This window comes from Numenius arquata, chromosome 7 (assembly GCF_964106895.1).
Source record: "Numenius arquata chromosome 7, bNumArq3.hap1.1, whole genome shotgun sequence".
NCBI classification, from domain to species: Eukaryota; Metazoa; Chordata; class Aves; order Charadriiformes; family Scolopacidae; genus Numenius; species Numenius arquata.
In genome coordinates, this window is record NC_133582.1 from 55602591 (window position 1) to 55624743 (window position 22153).

At 39.2% G+C, this 22153-nt stretch overlaps 1 protein-coding gene across 1 annotated transcript in view; it reads right to left on the minus strand.

Moving 5' to 3' along the window:
* Window positions 1-4715: 4715 nt before the first annotated feature.
* Window positions 4716-22153, minus strand: part of ITGB8 (integrin subunit beta 8) — a 41224-nt gene continuing 23786 nt past the window's right edge. Inside the window, exons 6-14 of the mRNA XM_074150609.1 lie at window positions 21748-21906; window positions 16627-16722; window positions 16443-16532; window positions 13717-13851; window positions 10346-10751; window positions 7877-8102; window positions 6172-6275; window positions 4932-5095; window positions 4716-4838 (exon numbers count right to left, since the gene is read on the minus strand). Of these exons, the coding sequence (XP_074006710.1) occupies window positions 4716-4838; window positions 4932-5095; window positions 6172-6275; window positions 7877-8102; window positions 10346-10751; window positions 13717-13851; window positions 16443-16532; window positions 16627-16722; window positions 21748-21906 (1503 nt within the window). The remainder of the gene's footprint in view (window positions 4839-4931; window positions 5096-6171; window positions 6276-7876; window positions 8103-10345; window positions 10752-13716; window positions 13852-16442; window positions 16533-16626; window positions 16723-21747; window positions 21907-22153) is intronic.

Below are 22153 nucleotides of genomic sequence, written 5' to 3' on the forward strand. Positions count from 1 at the left end.
GCCTGTGCATCGGAGCAGTGTCAAGTTCATCATTAAAAAGTAGTGTTCTTCTCAACTATTGCTCCATTTCTGCTTACCAAATAAATCCTTTCCCCTCTTTTGCAAATGGACAGCCAGAACACTGGCACTGTGCTTCACTCACAGTGTAAGTGTCACCCAGCACTGACTCAGCATGAATGCCTCTACGAGCAGTGCCCTTTCCCAGCTACATCTTACATTCCTTAAAACAGGCTGGTGGAGATGCTGGGGCTGGTGGGAAGTCAGTAGGCAGATGCCCAAAGACTTTCCAGAAGCTTTAATGGAAGTCTGCGGCGTCCAGGTTTACAGAACGTACTGGCACAGGCAGTCCCTTGCGATGTTACATACAAGCATTTTTTGATGAGTAAAGACGCAAAAAGCCTGCAGTGACGAGGACAGTGTGTGGCCAAGCGCCTAGGACAGAACCTGTGTCACCTCTGCCAAACCATCCAACTTCGAAGGTGCTTCCCACCCTGACCTATGGAGAAGTGTGATCTCAGAGCACCATCTCTGTGGGGATTCTGTAGGATCATTCCAAATTCTGGGAACTGTCGGATGCATGGCACCCGCTGAGGATGCCACCCCTCTTCAAGTCCCTGCACAAGCAGCAGGACCCTTCCATCTCTCTGCCTTGGGCATCACTAGGCCTCATGGCCACTTATAGAACTAAGGGTTGCTTGAAGCTGCTTCACACATTCACTCCCTATGTACATGTAGGTATGCACACTAAGCAGGAAACAGATATTATATATGATCAGACTGGGAAAATAACTTTTCTTCCACTGTGGTCTGAAGAATACTTGACATAGCAGGTTTTCACGACACCGAAGAGAGGAAAAAATAAATCCAGTTGATAAATAGTGGATAAAATGTAAACTATGCCTATACAAACGTCCTTCCTTTTTAAGGTTCACTTCCAACATTCCTTGTGAACGTAAGGGAATTTCAGCTGGGCACAATGAAAATTCCTCACATACCATGTGCACGTTTTCTGGATGAAACAGCTATTTTCCCACACGATTCTGTAGTAATGTTATTAACCTACTCGTGATGGTTGGAAATAATCAATTCATAGTATTTCTTTGTTTTAGAAGAATCTGAAGTAAAATGCATGCTTTTTAATTGCATAAACATGTCATTTCTGAAATGGTAGACAAATAAATAGGTACAGGTAAAAAAAGTGGGATTAGAATTTGAAAATGAAACATATGGAGTTTAACATTAAGAAATCTGCTGTGAAAAGTCATGCACTTACTGTTTGTGGAAGTAAATCTAAAAACAACTCCCAAGCCCAACAATGAGATGCAAGAATATCTGCTGGTATAATTGTGGGTATAGGCATGCAGTCGAATTATTGGCTTCTTTTTTTTTTTTCATTTTTTGAAGAAGCCCAGTGTAAGAAGTTTTATTTAAGAAGTTTGGAACGTTCTATTCTGAGGCTAGATATTTTTTCCTTGATCTTTACGAGCATCTTTGACGCACAATACATTGAAAACTAATATGAACTAATTAATCTTTAATATCTCCCATATTAAGCACTATAGGAAGCGGAATCCTTCTGCAATCACTGAGGAAATTCCTTGTGAATTACAGGCTGCTTTCTCATTTAAGGTCATGTGCTGAGGGAACACAGCTCCCTAAATAGTGAGGCTTTTGTTGGGCTATTCATCTCCTGCAGCAGCTCTTCTGAAAAACATGGTCAAAGGCAGAGGGAAACAAGTACCAAGCAAAGCCAGAGTTTCTCATGGATAGATTCCATCCCTAGAAACAAAGCCTCCTCCCAAGGATCCTGCTCTGTATAAGCTCCCCATGGGCCTTCTAAAAGCCTTGACCTGTCACATTAGCAGCAGCTTATTCTTTTTCACCAGCCTCCTCCACAATACAGCAAAGCCATGAGGGAGATGCAAGAAAAGCTTTTTTTTCTATTTTTTTTTTTTTTCCTTAAAAAACTTTTTTTTTTTCTTTAAATACTTTTTTTTTAACCTCAGGCCAGCAAGCAGCTTACAGTGCAATCTGTCCTGTGAGCCTGCTCCATTTGACCAGAGCATTTTAAACCTTCAGGCAGGTGTCTGATAAGGAAATACTGGCCGTGCCCCTTCACAGGCAGCACCGCAGAAGAAAAGTAGTAGCAGTGTGACACGTCTGGAGGATGGGTGTTACAGCTCAAATCTTTCTTCCACAAAGAACCCAACTCCATTATCCCCTACCCACATCATTTAACTCCCTCTAACAGTGAAAAGTAATTTCTAAAGAAAAAAAAAACATTAGCTATCACTTCAGTAAATGCTTAAAGGCCATTATGGGAAACGCATCTCAACAAACAATTAAAATTAAACAATTATTACACTGTTTAAAGAATATAATCACACCTTTTGTAATATACTCAGCTACTCTCCACTGAGCTTTTCATTTTTTTGTTGTTGTTATTGTGTTGTTAAGTGAAACAGATAATCAGAGACTTTGTTTCCTGCTCACTTAAAAATACTAACAAATTGTGTCAAGGACAATAGCAGGTAAACTTCTATCGACCTTTTATGTTAATACCACTGAAAGCAATGGTTTAGAATCTGTTAATTTACAGAAGAGGAAAATAGTTCTACGTATTTTAAAAGAAAATGAAAGTTTAAGGTATACTTCATAGATTACAGAATTAATCTATAATTAAGATATTACAATGAAGTTATCACTAAAATCAGGGTCAGTGTAAGGAAACCCCCTTTTCTTTAAATGAGACACTTTTACCTATATTGTAGAAAGCTCAGGGACTACTTTGAGGACTGCTTTAGAAACATTTAATAGTCCAGTTTATATATTTTTTAAAACCAATCCCTAAAATCTAAAGCTCTTATGGCAGTTTAATGGAAGGCCAATTGTCTCTATATTATTTTTCTCAATCCCACTTGATCCACGACCCAATAAACTGTGAACACTCCCGTAACACTTATAATTTCTTCTGCACCCTGCCTTCCTTTTACACGTGCACTCCTCAGATTTCAGTGGGAATTTACAGAATCAATACAGAATAGGGAATACGAATATTTAGTAATTTCTAAAAACTGCATATAAAAAGGTTCTGCTTTGTTTCTGTAACTCTATGACAGGGCAGGGTGCTGGGCCATGAGAGGTTGGACTGGGAGGTCCCTTCCAACCTGGTAATCTGTGATTCTATGATTCAATATTTAGCATCAGTAATTAATGTTGCTAAAATGACACACTGCATAATGTCTTCTGAGATGATTTTTCTTCTTGCCAGCAATATTTTAGTGCATTAGAGGTTGATCAGATTTTTGTAGGGTTCCGGCAGCATAAAGTTAGTAAATCAGACCATTGGCTGACTCTCCCAACTAGCATATAACAATAACATGTCTCGTAGCACTATAGCCGGGTGTGGGGGTCAGAAAATGCTTCTGCTTGACCTTGTAGCTCAAATTCTGCTCTCAGGTAAACTCATACTGGTCCCGCTGTGTTTAGAAGTGTTTTGCCCATTTCTAAAGGCAGAATTTGATTCCACATTTATGAAGTCAATGAATGTGTTCTCTTGAAAAAAGACTCCTGTTTACTTCACCTTCTTCCAAATTGCAGGTTCTTTTCCACATCACACTGGACACAATTCTCAGTGCACAGTCACAAAAATTGAAGTGGTTACGTAAGGACTCATGAAATCTAATCCTCTCAACTAATTTACACGGGAAAAAAGAGCACGTGTGTAAAATCAGACTTACGTCTGACATCGTACAAAAAGAACAAAACCCTTATTTGGCAAAACACTGACATGTAGCTAGCAAACCAAACACAGCTCTGGTGCAATTTATCTGCTTGCAATGGAGTTGATGCTGCTGACTCCAAAAGGGAGGTCAGTTGGCAGTGATCATCACAAAGACTATGCTGTTTGACAGAGGAACCCTCTTCTTTTGTGTAGCCAATCAAGTGTCCAAATACCATAAAATTCACATATAAATTTATGTTGAAACAAGTAAAAAAGCTAAAAATTACTCTTTATCAGATATAAATTATCAAGTGACATCATAACGTATAAAAAACTATAGATATCTAATTTACCTGTGTGTGTGCACGTATGTGTGTGCATACACACACACAACTATACACCCACACCAGTAACTAAGCTCTCATTTAATCCAGTCTTTTTTATTAAGTAATGAGGAGAAGCTAAGAGGCTAAACCGGACAAATCAGTGGAATTTAGTCAACTGAGAGAACTACAAAAGTACCGTTTACTCTATTTAAGAGCATTCAAATAGTTTTATCTATTGCTATAATATACAGCAATGTTAATATTTCAGTCACAGTTTTTGTCCATTCCCACAGAGCACATCAGTACTAGCTACATGTAGAGTGAGATCAGTGCTTTGTCAGACTGGTTCATATCTACATTCTAGGCCGTAACTAAATAAATTAGAATACACTAAAGTGCTACATCAACACTAACGTTCCTGAACAGTAGTAACGCACATTTCTCTTTCGAAAAAAAAAAAAATAAAAATTAAAAAATACAGCAGCTAGAGTTTCAAACATAGTCACATTACGTGAATATGCTTACATGTCACTTTGTTACAGTATTCAACAAAATGCACAACACAAAACCAAACGGCAACAGTCAAGACTCCCACAGAGTACAAAAGGTAACTTTGAAAAAGTTGAGCATGATGGAAATAGGCATTTGCAGAAAACACACTGTCTTCAGAATTCACACTTGAAAGTTTCATTTAATCGTAACTTGCTGATGTCGATATTTATTTCCTCTGGTTTGTCACGTCTGTATGTTACTGTTCTTGTACAAACAGTGGGCAAAAACATCTTATCCTTGAAGGAGAACATACAATTTTTATCAATGATTAGCTAACTTTTATGTGCAAGAAAAAGATTACTGAATATGATGGCTCTGAAATCAATTACCTTCTTTGTTGCAGATATTCTGTAATCAGCTGAAGATTTAACTTTATTGCTACTCCCCTGCAGAATTATCTGCCTGATGATAAGGACAACAAGCAACCCGATCAGAAAGGTAACTATAAAGATTATGGAAAAGACTCTAAAGTAGCTTCGTCCAGAGAAACATTCTGCAACGAAAGGAAAACACAAGTGTAAAGCCTAATATATGGTACAGGCACATCCCTGAAACACTGTTCTATCTACCACTGCACAGTAATGTCGCAAAGATGTAACAGGAGCCTGGTAAAAGTTAAGGGAAAATAAGGTAAGTTAAGGGGAGAAGTTGCTATATGCAAAGGCAATTCTGATTAAGATCAATAAATAATGGTGAAAATATTATTCCTTTAATCTACAGAACTAAGACTAAGGCTTCACTGTGTTGGCCACCATGAATTCTCTGTAAGCTGGTGAGTTTATGGCTGAAATAGAGAGGAAGAATAGTTAGAGATGTATGGGGCCAAGACAGTTTCATCTTCACGAGATTACAGGGCAGATCGTTGGCAAAATATGAAAGAAGATGTGGTTTCTTGAATCTTTGTCCAGTGCTCTCCTCACTGGCAAACCTCTCTCACACATCAAGCTCTCGCTAAAGTTTAGAGAAAAGTATTCACAGTTAGTTTTCTCATTTATGAATATCCGTAAGATAAAAAAATGTACCAAAAAGTGAAGTGACAAAAGGTAACCATTTACCTCCATTTTTGTTGCAGCGTGGACTGATTAAGCTTTATGAGATTCTATTTAAAAAGATGTTATTTTTCCACAGCCCTCATAACTGTGCAGTTTTTTATACTTGAAAGGAATATCGAAACATTAAATGTGAGGTAAGCATTCTACTTCATTCTTCCTTGTTTCTGGTAGTGTCAAATAACGTAAGCATATCCAAAGTAATAAAACATACAGATGCCATAACAGATTTTTGTAAATATTTCTTTAAGCATTGCTCAGACAGGATTCATTATTATTAAATGTGACTTCTCAAGGAGCTGGGAAATCTGATTTAGCAATGCTTGCCAATCACATTTCCTGTTATTATTTATCTTTCACTTTCCCTGAAGCTATCAGTGATTTTTCTCTTTTCCCTGCTTTCTTTGTTATTGTAATAATACGACATGCTTTTAAAAGACATTGTAACAGTGGTGAATTCAATTATTAATCCCAACAGATTTTCACCTCTTATTAAAATTACCTATAAAACGCCACATACCTGAAGTTTGATCAATGTAATGCAGCAGGTAAGCACATGAGGTTGTGCACTGCTCAAGTTTAGTTTGAGATGCATTGTTAGAATGATGGCACTGAACACAATTCCTGTAAAATAAAAATTAAATTAAAAACCCATGTCTTTCTCCGCACTCCCCTTAAAGAGATTTGCTGACGTATCGCTTGCACATAATGCTTTCCTGTTGCTAGTAAAAACATTGCGACATTTATTTATTTTTTTTCTGAAACGTGATGCCTCTCTCAGCATTTTATCCCTGTGATGCTTCTCAGAACTAACTGGTCAGAAGTTGTAAAGTAAAACATGCTTTTGGCTTTGAGCCACCTTCATCCGGCCCTTGCTCTGCATTTTGTGATGTGTGGTCTTCAGGGGGTGTAGCTAAGGTTCCAGCACCCTTCCTTCAGCTGTCAGCCTCTAGTTCATCCCTAGTCTTTATTTATCAATGTCATTGGGATACAGGCTGGGACTGAAGGGAGAAGATAGGTGTAGGAAACACAGCTTTGTAAACATAGCATCCCAAAAATTCTTAAGGCAAAGCCATGTGAGGTCCCACTGCTGGGCAGTTCAGAGGGTCAGCAGCACCGTGGGAGGCAGCGCTGTAAGCCTCGCCATTTCCACTTTTCAGCTTTGCAGAAGATGGACATCACAAGTGATCCTGAAAAAGGCCTGACTGAATTTCTAACGAAACTATGCCATCCTCTGAATTTATTAAAGGCACGCATTTCACAGTGCCATTGAACAAATGTAAGCCAGCAAAGCTAACTGCATGTTATCTAGTGAAGTCACCTTTTCAGACATGGCCCAGCTTGGGTCTCCAGTGTATTCACCACACGAGCTATAACTCAAATATGAATAAACAACAATTCTGTTGTGATGAACGTTCCCTTTCCAACTAAAGGCTGATCTCTCACCCTCCCTATCCACAGTGGGATGCAGAGATTACATGTGCTGACAGGAGGGTATAGAAGAGCCATGCCCAAAGGCAGGGCTTCATTGACTCTTTAAGCCAGCACCAGCCACTGACAGCTTGGTCTATCTTCTCTCCTCCTTGGGCTGCTCATTTCGACCTCCACGCTGTCCCTTCCTCTCCGTGGGTGAGGAAAAATGGCATGCTTTAAAACTAGCACAGCAAAGACCAAGTGGTTTAAAAGTGAGTAATGGAGAATGCTGTTCTCTGGGTAAGACCTGCTCTGCTGACCGATGATGGTGATAACGCGCAGGTACCGCTCCCGTTCCACATCTCCTACTTTCAGCTGAGAAGCACAAGGAGTGTGCAAAAACAAATCTGGAGAATATTACTGGACTTGGTGGCATTCAAGAGTAGGATCTATCGTCCGTTTTTAAAACTCAAAATTTATGAGCTTTGTTTACTACAGAGAAGATTTCATATGAAGAACCATCTTTTAATAAATATATGAAAAAAAAAAGATAATCATAGGACACACCTCCTTTGACTTCAGAAGGCTGAAAGTTGGACACAGACTGCTGAACACAGATATGGACATGCAATTCTCTTGATTGCCAGTGTGAATCCTTCAGCTATACAAAGAAAAGTCTCAAGTATGAATTGTTTCTATTTCCTACAGTCTAAATATCTAAGAAATATAGTACACATCTAGCCAAGCAGAAATATTTACCCTTGTTTCAGTAACACAGATTAAAAAAGTCAAGTCTAGTACAAGAAACATACCAGTTTTCTTCACAGGCTTTGTTACAAGTTGGGCAATATTCACACAAACGGCCAAAGCTCCTTGGATCTGTGCATTCACACTTTCCACAGACACATTTTCCTCTTCCGCTGCAAATCTGGCCCTTCGAATTCAGGCAGTGCTTTGCTGATTGTAACGAGCACTGGCATCGGTCACCTTCCCAGCCAGCAAAGCATTTGCATTTACCGGCTTCACATTCACCATTACCTACAAAATCAGATAGCCTTCAGTCATATGCTTTTATGGAAACATAGAAAGTCAATTTTTGCAAGCATATATTTGTAGTGCTGGTGCTTTATGTTAAACAGAGCTAGTATTGACCTTGGCTTGCTCATTAGTTTTTAAGTTAACAATTTGGGCTGAAATTAAAGCTGTGATAAATATTTATGGCTGCTGTTTCTTGTTAAGTTGAGCAAAAGCTGCTATCTTGATGTTATCCTCAAATGTTTCACTAGAATTTTCCCTATTGCCTTGGATCAAAGCAGCGTGGATTAAAAATTACACAACGACCAGGAAAAGAGTCTTCAGGCAAACTAAACAAACTTCTCTTTAGCAAGAAAGCATTCAACTCAAATAAACAGCACGAGTCAGTGGAGGAAGAAGAATCAAGTTCATGTGCACATGCCAGATTGGTTTTTTTTTCTTTTCTTTTCGGAAGCACGTGTCGTAGTGCTGCTTTTCCGCCTTTCTAAAGGACAGATGACTGAGCTGGGCAGGTGGGTATGAACTGTAGGTTGTTTAATAAGAACTTCAAACACATAGTCTCAAGGATTCAAAGGCAGTGAAGAACCTCTGGTGGCCTTTACAATTTTCAAGGCAAAGCAGTGGGAACTTTAAGGCAAAATCCATATGTTTTCCATGTTGTAGCACATTTAGGCAGCTGTACAACTGACATGCTGATAATGTCTCGCCACAGTATTACAGCATGGGAAAGCATCTTTAGGAAATATAGAAATAGAAAGCGCGTAACGCACAGGCAAATCTCATGAGGTCTCCTCAACTATGCTTCAGCAGTACCCAAGTTTCACACAAACTGTGATGGCCCTCTCGTGCTCCAGGGATCCACAGAGTAGCTGCAGGAAGACAGTCCCATCTCACAGATGGGATCCCCTAAATGGGAGAGAGGCCAAGGTACAGCCTGGGCCTTTTTTTCACCTGGGCCGGGCAAAATGGATCATAGGAGAGTGGATCATAGGACAGTGGATTGTAGGACATCTCAGAGCAAGGCTCTGCACTGGAAAATACTCCATGAGGAGGCACAGAGCTCAGCCATGGCCCCAGGTGGCAGGTTCCCCTTGTGGTACCATAGGGCAGGACTCTATCACGTGGGAAGGTCTCCAACACAACAGGGAGACAAAGATCTCCCTGTCTCCTCTGCCGATCAGGGCACCACATCTAGGCTTTAGGAGCTTATAAGTTTGAAAGGTCTGCTTAGGGTAATAGTAAATTTGAAAATTTGGTTGGGGGAAGGGAAGAGGAGTGAGAAGATGAACCTTAATTCTTTGTGTTGGAATGAAGTATTTAAATGACTGGGTGAAATTATTTCTCTTCATTTTACATAAACTTCACAGCCATCAGCTGAGCAAAACCAAAAGAAGTCTACTGAAGTCCATAGTAGTCTAAATTTATCCAACTAAAGTTGAAAAAAATGGTCCCTCAATTCACTTATTGTTCAGTGTACTTAATGCAGGACAGCAGTGCGGATTTTAAAATATTTAATTACTTCTGAGGGGACAAAAATATTCTGGTAGAGATTCAGTAATGATACTGATTCAATCTCATTTTTCCTTAGTAACTCAAAAGTACATGTTTTGTATTTTGTTCATATGCAATTTTCTTTAAAAAAACATAAAGTAGGGCAGCATAAGAATAAGAATTTCTAACAACTCTCCCTGTTTATGTTTCAATTCCATTCTCCTTTTTGGAGTAGGTGTTCGGAACTGTATTAGCATATATATCAGTATTTGAAATCATGTTTCGCTGTATCTCTCACAGACTGATTTAGGGTGTTACGAAATTGGAATCTCATCTGGAAGTTGCAATTCCTGCTAGTCTCTTAGTATCTCATATTCCCATTAGACTGAAATGTATCAACTTACTTTCTCAAATAATGTTACTGTTTTATCCAAAATATCAGCATCATTACCTCTGGAGAAGTTTGAGATTCAAATCTTAAAATAGTTAAACTTAGAAAAAACTCAATAAATCCCCTAAAAAGCAGTGCTGAAGTTCAGAAGACAGCGCATACCTTTGTGGTGAAGAAAGCCCAGGAGCGTGAATTCCTATCAGGCTGTTCTGGATATTTCACACACTAATTCTGAACACACAATTCTTGTACTTGACAGCCTTGTATCATTGTTTTCAGCTGCATCATGTATATAAGCTTCATAAAACCAAACCAAACCAAACCCAAATGAAAACCAAACTCAGACATAAACTCCACAGCTTACCAGAACATAGGTTTCCCTGGTGATACGGGCAGGAAAAATCATCCATTTCACAGTACTTGCCATACACCTTGCCCAGCTTGCTTTTGTAGCAGAAACATTTTCCATCTATGCAACTCCCTTGACCGCTGCAGATGGGCTGGTCCTGGTGTCGTCTGCACCTCTCTGAAGGAAGCGTGTCTTTATTAGAGCTACAATTATTGTCCCGGCAATGGGACTGTTTGCCATCAGAAGAAGTTTCATCAGCCCATACTCTTTTGTGCTTTGCGCTGTCTCCAGACTGACAGGCACAGCTTTGCTCCACGTTAACGATGGCGGTTTCATTGAAACCAATAGGCTTAAGTATTGCATATTTTCTTCCTCCAGTCGTATCACACCCTGTCATTGTAACTGATACATTGAAAAGTACCTAAGAAGAAATAAAGATAGATTTTACATCATTATAATTTCCTATAAATTGCTTAATTTTTTTAACACATAAATAAAGCAGAATCTTACATTGCATATGAATATGCACTAGCTAATAATAAAATACACAGTGGCCATTTGTCAAATATGATATATTAGAAATGACAGGCATCACAAATACAGTTTAAATCCTAACAATAGAAGACTGACAGCAGTCTACGTGTCATGTTAAGAAGGCATAGCTGCATAAGACAAGTTTAATACAAATTAAATAGCAACAGAATTACCATCATCGTCCTCCTGATCTTATGTAATGAGTACATTCTGTTATAGAAATACTCAGATGAGAATTGGGACTGGATTGAGCAAGACAATACAGAAACAGAAATACTCTTCATAAAAGTAACCTATAATGAATGTTCTTGCTGCAGAAATAGTCTGTGCAAATAGAAACTACAGAGGATTTTTGGATGGCCCTACCTACTCCTACTAAAACACAGAAATGTCTCACGCCTTAGTATCAGTTTATTTTTCTCAGTTCTCACAACAGGAATGGAGCAAGAGAGTCTTGCTGCTCTTGCTGTGGTCCTGGGCAAACCAAGCGCTGCTTCAGAGTGGACCTAGCGCCCAACTCCTGGCCACGTCATGGCCATCACCACCGTGCCCCAGGTCCTCATCCCAGCAATGCCCACTGCCGCAGCAGCCCCCATGGCTTTCCAGAGCCCTGGCACAGAACTCTGGATCATTTCGGTGATTAGATGACTGCCAGAGTTTGTATCAGCCACTACCAAAACTCTTTGACAGCTCTGACATCTGTGATACTTTCACTGGATAGACATCTTGTATTTCACGATTGCTTTTTGGTTTTTTTTTTTGACCGGTAGGCTACTGACAGGGTATTCTCACTAAGGCAATAGCCTGCTGACAGAAAACAGCTCCTCCTCGCCTCCTCACAGAGAAAAAATAACCAAGAGGAAAGGTGAGAAAAGAGCCCAAGAGAAGCAAATTACTCTTTATCACCAAAGATTTCCAAACAGAACAAAAAACAAAAGAAAAAAAAAGAGAATCCCTAAGAAACTGATTATATACGAGGTGGAAACTACCCGCAAAGACTAAGACCATTCATTTCTCATGGCTGTCTCCCCCTCCTGCTGCGCCCCCACACGAGAATAGCAGAGCCCTTGGGGACAATGGTGGCTTTGTGGCGAGTGGGGCTGCGGCTGCCTACACGGACAAGGGGAGAAGAATGCTGTGCAGAAGCATGTGCTTCTTAACGTTGTATTGAGGGGGCACACAGACTTTGTCTCGCCCCTTGTTTTTCTTCTTGTTTCTTAAATGTGCCACTACACACGTAACCCCCTTGGTTGCCTACACTCTCTGTGCATGAAACTTCTTCCCTTTGGTTACGGGGCAAAAGTGTGGCCATGCACTAATTAATTCACATGGCAGGTGCGTATCACATGGGGAGGACAGGCTGCAGCTAGAGAATGTGCTTTTCATTCAAGACAGAGCCCCGCTAGAAAACATTATCTCCACGTACAATACACTACTGGAGGAACGGCAGGGAGATGGGATGGAAGGACAAATTATGTCTTGAGTACGAGTCGTGAAATGTGATAGGTCTGAACCCAGCAGCAGAAAGATTAAATGTATTGCAACTAAATAATACACCGTGAGCACTGACACTTGCTAATAGCCTACATTAGCTTTGCACCCTGAAGAGACCATAGGACTCTTCCAGAATATAACACACTTTGTGTTTTGGTAAGAAAAGGAAGGAAGAAGGATTAGACAATAAAAGGAATGTGAGAATTAAGAAAAAGCATTTTGCCTGTAAACAAATACTGAAAGGAGGATTTACGGTTAAAATAAATGAATCTCTTGAGGATGGCTCATTTTCAACAGCAGCAGAGGTTTAGGACCACATGCAATCTTTTATAATCAACTGGCTTGGCTTTTTATTAAAAAGAAACAGATATAAATATTTTTCTTTTCATTAAACAGAACAAATTCCAGTCCTACTTCTTATGACATGCACAGGGAACAACACTGGAGAAGAGATGAGTTAAGAAAAACATAGAAAACCTCCCTTAAACTGTAGAAGCTAATCACAGCAGGGTGTATAGACAGAATTCACACGAGCACAAAATGCATCTAAATGAACATATTTAAAATTCACACATTTAATCTACTGATTTGCTTTGCTATTTCTACACACAGACACAAGTAAAATCACACCAGCTGAGACGTATGCACATGTCAAGAAGGAAAGAACTCCTTGACCCTGCACTCCAGAAACACAGACCTCTTCCTGGCAAGCTAAATGAATTACTCTACTAGTCCAAGCAATTAAATAAATATATCAAGGCACAGAGTTGTTCTGGGAAGAAAACCATGGTCCTCATATTCGCCAGACTTCTTCCCCCGCGTTTTCATGGTGCATGATGCTCCAGTTTTAGAGTCCATTTCATTCAGTAGGTGGCACCAATCCAAATGGGGATAATCATTTTATTAATTTGATTTATAAAATAAACTAATTATCCACAACCCTGATTGTGCATGAAGACTACTAGAGCAAGGAGAGGGAAAGGTGGCGTCTAGTGCAGACCCAAGAAACACAAATTCCAGTGATTCTTTTCAACTGGGTGATTATCTTTCAACCCCTTTACGTACAGATTTCATCACAATGAACGTGGCCATTGTGCCCAGTGGAGGACAAAGGAGGAGAGTTTAATGGACATTAGCTTTCAGGAAAAGCTTTGAGCCCTAGTTCCATGAGATTAGTGAGAATTAAAATAAGATTCAGGAAAAATAAAACCAGAGAATAATAGAGAGTCTGTGGTCATTAATCACATAAACCCATTTTCAGTTTAAGTAAATCCCTAGAAGATTTCACACCATTGAAACCCAACCAAACAAAAACCCAAGTATTCCACTTCCTTGAAGAACAAGAACTATCAACATACTTCTTCATTATATCCCACATTTTTACATCCTTCCATGCCGGTTTTTTTGCTTCCATCAGGACAGATTGCAGTAATATTGAAATGAAGACCTTGGATCTGGTTATCGACTTGAATTCTCACTTCAGAGATTAGTTTCTGTAACCAGAAAACAAGTTTTAGTGGCATTGCATCCCAACATATAATGTGACTAACACCAAGTGTGGCTACTATGTCTGACTGAAAATGAAGAAAGCTTGTCTGTGTGAATAAAGGAATGAATTAAAGCATTGTTTCCCATATAAAGACCCGATTACATTCCAAATATACACAACCAGTGAACTGGTAATTCTGATAAAGAGGATTACGTTTTCCAGATAAAAACGTTTTCAGCTTTTCTAAATTGGTTTTGAGACTGTATTTTTTCACAATTTGAAAATCTACTCTAACAACCACACACAACAAAACCTGCTTATTGTTTGAGAGACTACACTGCCTTTTAGCCACGTTTAAAATGAAACAGTAAACATACATACAACTATTGTTATCCAGCAGAAAAGGTTCATAATTGATTTGACACTTTATAAAATTCTGATATTTTGCATCTGTCTTGGAAAAGTTTTCTCTGAACAAACCTTAGGGTGATCTAAAGGCTGGTGGGATTATTCTTACTGGTATATTTGGGTCAGATAGGACTTTATAAGTCAACAACTGGTTGATTCCCATTAGGGTTTTTTATGATATAAAATAATGAAAAAGCCAGCTACTTTGTAACTTGTATTTACAGTATGCTCTAAAATCTTTCTTCCTTCCAAGAAGGAATATTGCTTCTTGACCTTTTAAAAAATTTTTAAAGCTGTACAGACCGACAAGCTGAAAATTGCACAAAGAGATTACTAAAATTCCTGGCATATTAGTATTAAAAAAATTAGTTCAGTAGGATATTTTTACTGCTACAAATGGAAATTTAATTACATGAATCTGAATACATGTTTATCCTAGTAACTTTTTTGAAAATTAGTGACTCATCTTTGGCTTTTTAGCCAGGGATTTTCAGCCAGGGTTTTCCACAACTAAGCCTAAGGTTTCCCTGCCTAGAACAAGAGTGCAAGAGGCCCACTGTCATCAAACATCAACATTAAATTTATTTTCTTATCTAAGTACTTTTGCTTTCAAGAAAGCAAAACATTCAAGCCCTGTTCACCGTGTGTTTGTATATTACAAGCCCCTAAAAGTATGATAAAAATCTCGAAGCATCAAATCCAATGAAGTTTAGGATGGGAAGGAAGATACCGTGTAAAAAATGAAAATAAGGCAAGAGTAAACTGGGGGTGGCTGGAGCAGGAAAGTCCCACAGAATCATCCATTGAACTAAATCATTATTTTGTACATTTTTGTTTCCTCTCCTTGAATGTTTGCCCTCCACTGTGCTCTAAAAACTGGGATACAATTTAGGATGGACAGTGTAAAAGTGGCATAAAAAAGGGACTATGATCTTCAAAATTTTTTGCCAGCAATTTCCTGCAAACCTCCATATTCAAAATGAGATTTCTTGATTTTATAAGAGAAAATACAGTATCGGTGAGAACTCCACTGCAATTTGATCACACCTAATCTCCTCTGCTTTTGAATGTCTTTGCCTTCTGCACAATGTTTCCAACATGACAGTGAGGAAAATGTGCACAAACCCACTCTATTGACTAGGAACAGACATAGGACTCTTCATTATAGCAAATTTTCTGAAAGCAAATAGCCCGATTTAGATGGTTAACCTAGTGCAATGGATAATTTCAGCCTCCCATGTCCAACTGATTAAAAATAATGTGATACAGTTTGGTATCTTGCATATAGTTTGTAACTGATTTCTCAACATTTAGAACTTGCATGTTTGTGTAACTTGCCCACCTTAACAGCATTCAACCATCACGTTAATTTTGATGCTGCTTTATGGGCTCCCCGTGCCCTGGTACATCAAATGTACATTACTTGGCTTCATTTTCAAAGCCGTTCATGCCTCCTTTTACCAGGCTATCTTTCATTCACTATCAAGATGCCAATTTCCACTTTCAGGCTGCCATTCCCTGTCAATCATTTGTGGAAAATGACTTTATGCTCTTTCCCATACTATTACTTTCAGTTGAGAACTCCAGGAAAGAGTTCATAAAGCCATTTCCACTGTTCTCTCCCAAATCCCTATCAAAACTCTTCTTCACTGCCACGCCTCAAAACCTTGAGTCATTACACTGCTTTGTGCAGTGTAAATCCTGCTTTCCACAATATCTACTGTTGTCAAACTACTTCCTTCTAAACTCCCACCTGTTGTCCTTTTTCTAAGAATTATGCTGTAAAACTCTCTAGATACTGCCCTATCTTTATGCTCAGAAATTATATGGTACCTAGACAGTGGTGTCTGGTGTGTAACTAAAGATCTGAGATGCCAAAACTCAATTAAGCCAGACATTTCTTTTGAAGTTACATGGCAAGAGGTGCAGAGCAACAAACAGCATATTTAGAAGCATCCTTAGAAAGGAAAAAGTGCCACCTCTTAGCTTTGAGACCCCAAAAGCCTAGGAATTTGAGAACTATCATGGGACAGTGTCACCCACCGACCTGGACATTCAGAAAAATAGGGAACTTATCCTCGTGGACTTCAGATAGAAGACAAGATCCTGGATATTCCAACTTCAGGCTATGAAAGGTGAAAAACCCCTGTACAAATACGGCATACAACATTGTCGCTGTCATCATACCTGATAGGCTTCTACCACCAAATCATTGAGATTTGCTGCTTGTGATTCTATCTGTCTTGCAACAGTACCAGGCAACAGAGGTAACAGATCCTATGAGAAATAAAACCATTTATGCACAGTTTTAATTTTCAATATAAATATTGAGCTTTCAAAATGGGAAAAAGAAATCAGGTTTCTAACCTACTTTATACCAATGGAACTGGCTTCCTTGAACTGCAAAAATAACATTGATGTTATTGTCAATCAATTTTTCAGAGAGCTGCCCAAGAGATGGATGCTCCTGCAAAATACAACAGAAAAGAGAAGACTGGAGATTAGTAGGGAAAAACCTTATATTTCACATATGACACAACACAGGATTCCAAAACCGTCCCAATCCTTATTTCTAAATGTACAGAGCAATGCTAGGCCTACATCCAAAAGAAAGCAGGACCAATCAAATAAAAAGATCATGAAAAAAAAAAAAAAGACTGTGATGGGTTTATCTGTTGCCAGCTATGCAGGGTGCTGCACAGTGGGAGGACTAAGTCATATAGTACTATTTTGCTGGTTTGAGTCTGTTGCTTAAGAAGTCCAGATATGATCTCGTCCACGGTCCATCTAGAAGAATAACAAGATTCCTGAAAATGACTGGGTTCTTGTGCAAAAGTCAGGGAAAAAGTACAATATAAGGACACCAAGATAAGTTCTGCTTTTGGGAACAGCAAGGCAAGTAATTAAAGGTTTGTTTCTCGGAAATGTGTATTTTGGCACCAGGGATCAGATATATCAGCTACATGCAGCCACTGGGTCAGGTTGTAGCAATGCCAGTATGCTGTACACGTCTTACTTAGGGCTGACAGCTTTCTCCTCTGTGTGTCCAAGACCTATCTCAGGAGTGATGCTTCCAGTCCTCACCATGATGACCTGCTACGGTTTCTTAACCACACTTGTGCTTGCAGAAGGTAGCACGAGTTTCACGTCTGTCCCCAGTAATGACACTGCTCTATTTGGTGAAGTGCCTGTGATGGCATGTCCTCTGCCAGTGACCTGCCCTTCTACACTTCTCATTGAGAGATCTGACGTGGATTCGAGAACAAGAGGTGTGTTGCTATCCCCTCACCCAAGATCTGGGGAAGCACAAGGGTGTCTCTGTGGTCCCAGTGGGCTTTGTAAACCTGGGCTATGTGAGATCCCTCCAGCTCCAGTACTCTAAAACCAACTGTATCTGAAAGTCACTGTTTATTTACCGTACATCTGTGAATACTTCTCAAGAAGTAAATTCAACTCTTAAAATTAATGAATAAACACAGAGAAGGGATAGAGGTCTTGGCCTGTGTTTCCCCTTGCAGAGATTTCATCTGGACATCTCCACTTATGTCAGGTCCTTCAACCTCTTTCCCCCATATACTTCTGTTGTCTTTCTTTTCCTGATATTTTTCACCATCTGACCCATATTGCTGCTCTCTTTCACAAACACACTCTGTTTTCCTGCACCATTCATTTCTCCCCAGAGTGCCACTTGTTACTCAAGGCAACCAGCAAGTCACCTCTCTCCCAACAGTAATCTGAATGCCAAGACAGCTGAGACAAAGTTATGCAAGGGGGCAAAATCCATCATATATTTCACCATATATTCCACCATATTGCACCATTATAAGGAGCCTCGTGTGGAAAGAACAAAGAAGTTTCTTGCTGCAGTTTGATCTCAGCCAGGGTCCGTGCCTCTCTCAATTTTTCTACCCTTTGGTAAGAGATTATATTCCTTAAGATAAGTGATGGAAGGTAGTAATAAATGGACCTTCTTACAGATGCAGCTGGGGAGTGTGCCATACACGAGGGTCCAGTGAGCATCCATACCCACTACGTAGCTGTTGTGGGTGAACCCCAGCAGCAGTGGCTTTGTTGCCACTCTCACTAGCCTGCAACACATTCCTACAGCCTCCTGCCTTCTCCATGACCACAGACCACAGTGGTGGGGCCTCCATCATGCTGTACAAGCCACATACAACTGGCTGGCAGATCACAGACACACCAAGTGGTCCCAGGACACTGGCGAGTGAAGCCAGACATTCTGTAAATACCTCCTGCACTATAAATGTGTGAAAGACGGGGGCAGTGTTGAGACATCATGAGATAGTGGTCAAATAAGCCAGCCTTCTGCTTAACACGACATGGATTCCATCATAGTGGCCCTTCAACATCTCTGCAACAAAGGGCAAAACTCTGGGATCAGTGGTATCAGAAACAGCCCTCATTAAACAAAAGCTTATTCAGATGGAGCTTACTGAAGGCAAGAGACGACATGCATAGATGTGCAAGGGTTGCAGGGACTAGATCCCCAACTACCTAGTCTGCTTACAAGTATACTTGTCAGCTCTAACTCACCAGTGTCCAGCTTGGTTAGTAGTACATTAAAGTCTCACTTCAGATTAGAAAGAAAAGTTTTCTTTTTATTAGAAGAGACTTTAAAAAAAAAAAGCATCAACAGACCCACACCGTCTTTTTCATTTTAAGCGTGTAAAGAGATGGCATAAAGAACGGTTGGTCACTCACGGAGCCTCATTTTGCTTGCTGTAAAAACCTTGCTGTACTTTATGTATTTTTATCTTATCTCTTCCCACTACTGCTCAGGCAAATGTACATTCATTTAAGATCATCTTTCTTGTTCCAATTACATCATTCATTTTATTATTTTAACCTACTGTGTTAAGCTGAGAAGATAACTAATACAGATGGTAAGTATTTCAGTAAGGGAGTTAACCAAGCACAGATCTAATTAAAATGGACTAGATTTCATTCCTGTCTTATGCTTTTTTGCTGACCTCTGCATGACTGCTTAGCAAAAGTTAGAAAGGAAAAGGCAGAAAAGTGACTAACTGGAAACGCTTCTGATCTAAAGGTTAAGCTTCTGCCAATAAATAAAGCAAAGTCCTCTTAACTGGCACAAGGAGGAAATAAATATATGCCAAAACGCAATCTTCTCAAGAGTACCAGAAGACAGGAATCAAAGTAGGAAAACAATGTGATTGCAGACAGCTCTTCCATTTAGCATAGCACAAAAAAATTGCATTGATAAGGAAAAAAAAAAGCAAAAATATGTTTCACATGATGTATTTTTTAAAAAGCTGACAGCCTTTCATGACGTTTCATTTAAATATGAAATAGTCTTCCCTCCCTGATTTTACTTGTTCATTTGAAGTTTCTTTATGGATCTCTATGACTAAAATAATCACAGGCTATACATCACTGAGATGAAAAAAAAAGCAGGAAACCAGTACACCTACCTTTACAGACACTATTGTGTTATCGTGTAAAATCTACTCCAGAAAAAAAAAAAAAATTCCATTCTACCCCTTTTCTTTTACTAAATGCATGCCCACTATTACACGTGGGCATACAAGAATTTGCCCATGGTTGGAAAAGATATGGGCTAGTAGCCAGAAAACACATGGGCCAAAACGTGGCACCACAGATCCAAGCATCTTTCAAGGTCATTTCATTTGGCTGGCTAAAAAGACTACCTCATTTCACAAAAGGCATCAACAGCAATAACCACGGAGATTTCTTATTCTATATGGGACAGTAGAATCATCATCTTTCAGCCCGGAATCCAGAAAACACTTCCTTCAGTCAGCCATCAATCTGTCATAGTTCCTTAGAAAGAGATTAATTAATTTTGTCTGTATTTTATATTGGTGAGGTTTTGCAGCTGAAACAGAAGTTAATTTCTCAAGTTGGACAGAAAATAAATATAGTTTGTTTTTTCTTTTTTTTTTTTTTTTGAGAAAGACAATATCTTTATTACCAAAGGAATCCTGAACACCAGGATAAGATTTGTACCTTCAGTAATTGTTAATAAGCAGAGCAAAATTCCTCTCATTTATAGCACAGAAACTGGGGAGGCAGGGGGAGGGGGAAGAAAGAAAAATAGGGATAGGGACACCATAACCTGTAAGCATGCTCTGCTTTGGGAAAGGAAATTTTCAGTTTTATTTGCTTTAAGTAGAATAAAGGAAGGGGTTGTTTTTATCCCATGGACACTGTAGAAATACCGAAACTGAACTGACTGGCTAGAGGGAAATAAACAATCCTGACATCTGTAAGGGAATATCCAAGAGGTGACCGAGGGAGTATATGAATGCAAGAACATCAGATAATCAGAAATTCAAACAACCTTCCTGTTAGCACACGCTTAGCTCCCTCCTCCGCTCAGCAAGGTCCTGAACACTCACCAATTCCCAGAAACCTCCTGTATTCCGTGATCACACACCATACGGTGGCCGCTTCCTGCTGGCCCAGCATCCTCCTAAACACCAGTTGCTGGGACTGAATTCAGGTCTAGCCTAACTTAAACATAGCCCTTACCGACTTCACTAGCACCTTGCTGGCTTGAACACAGGCTATATGCTTTAACTAAGTGTAGGCAGCACTGAGAATAAAACTGGAATGTGCTCTAATGATACCACAGTCCATATTCCTCTTTTCTGGTGATTACATGGCTATTAAGTAGTGATTCATGTTTCTTAAATAAACAAATTCATATTTATTTAAGGAAGTAGCCAAAGCAAATAAAACCTACAAATCTTAGGAAAAAAAATTCCTTTCTCCAGTCACTCATGACTACTTTATACATTCTTGAAGAAATTATTTTGAAAGGTAAAAATATCTGCTGGGTGCATATTATTTTCCTATAGTGGATTTGATGCAACTTTTTGCACAGGTATGCATTACCACACATTGGCTTTATACTGTGAGATTCAAATGTATTTAATGCTACATTACCACAGCAAAGCTTTGTGGCACAAGAGTATTTTCTAGTCCATCACGGTTGAATCAGCTCATTGCTGTTGTATGTCTTCTGTTTTGCTCTTACCAAGCCTTTTCAATCAATGCATCTGTGCATCTTCTGACCATAAACCATGCCCACTACCTTTGCTTTATAAGCAGGATTGTGCAATTCTTACATATTACCAGCTACTTCTTGTGCAAAATATCACACCAGACACTTCCTACTTAGATTTTTTTACAAAATATGTGTGATTTTTTATGAGATGGACAAAAAACCACACCAAAACCAGCAACATATCCTCCTCTGCTATGCATTGTTGCCTCACACTCCAAAATACTTTATCCCAGACAAAAAGAATGTCAATATTTCCAGGTGATTGATTCTTCATTTCACAACTTGCCTATCTGGAAAAATACTATTCTAATAACTGAAATAAAAACAATGCTTTGACAGCAATCTAAAAACCTCCTTTAAGCAGTTTTAGACTGCTTAAAGTGTAAACACTGAAGACAGAATCTATGACATATACCTTACCATACTCGTAGCTTTGATGTACACATTATCTTTCAAATGACAGTTTCCGTCATGGGGAATTACGATCCCCGCTAATTTACTATCAAGGGCCAGATGGGAAGTTTGATCTGTCATCACGAGAAGCAGTCGCTTTGCTTCTTTACGCCATCCAATATGGCTCTAAAAAGAAAACAAAATTAGGCATAAGAAACCAGTAACTATTTTCTAAAATAATAATAACAAAATGTATGTGAAAGTCTACTTTCAGATACTACACTGATGAGCAGCACTGAGTTTAAATCAGGCTATTTAAAGCATTTTGTGTGCATATATATATTTTATACTAGGTCTGAAAACTACCACTACGAGTTACGAGATCCGCTTACCACTTTAAAGGAAGTTCTCTCAAAACATATACAAGTTATGC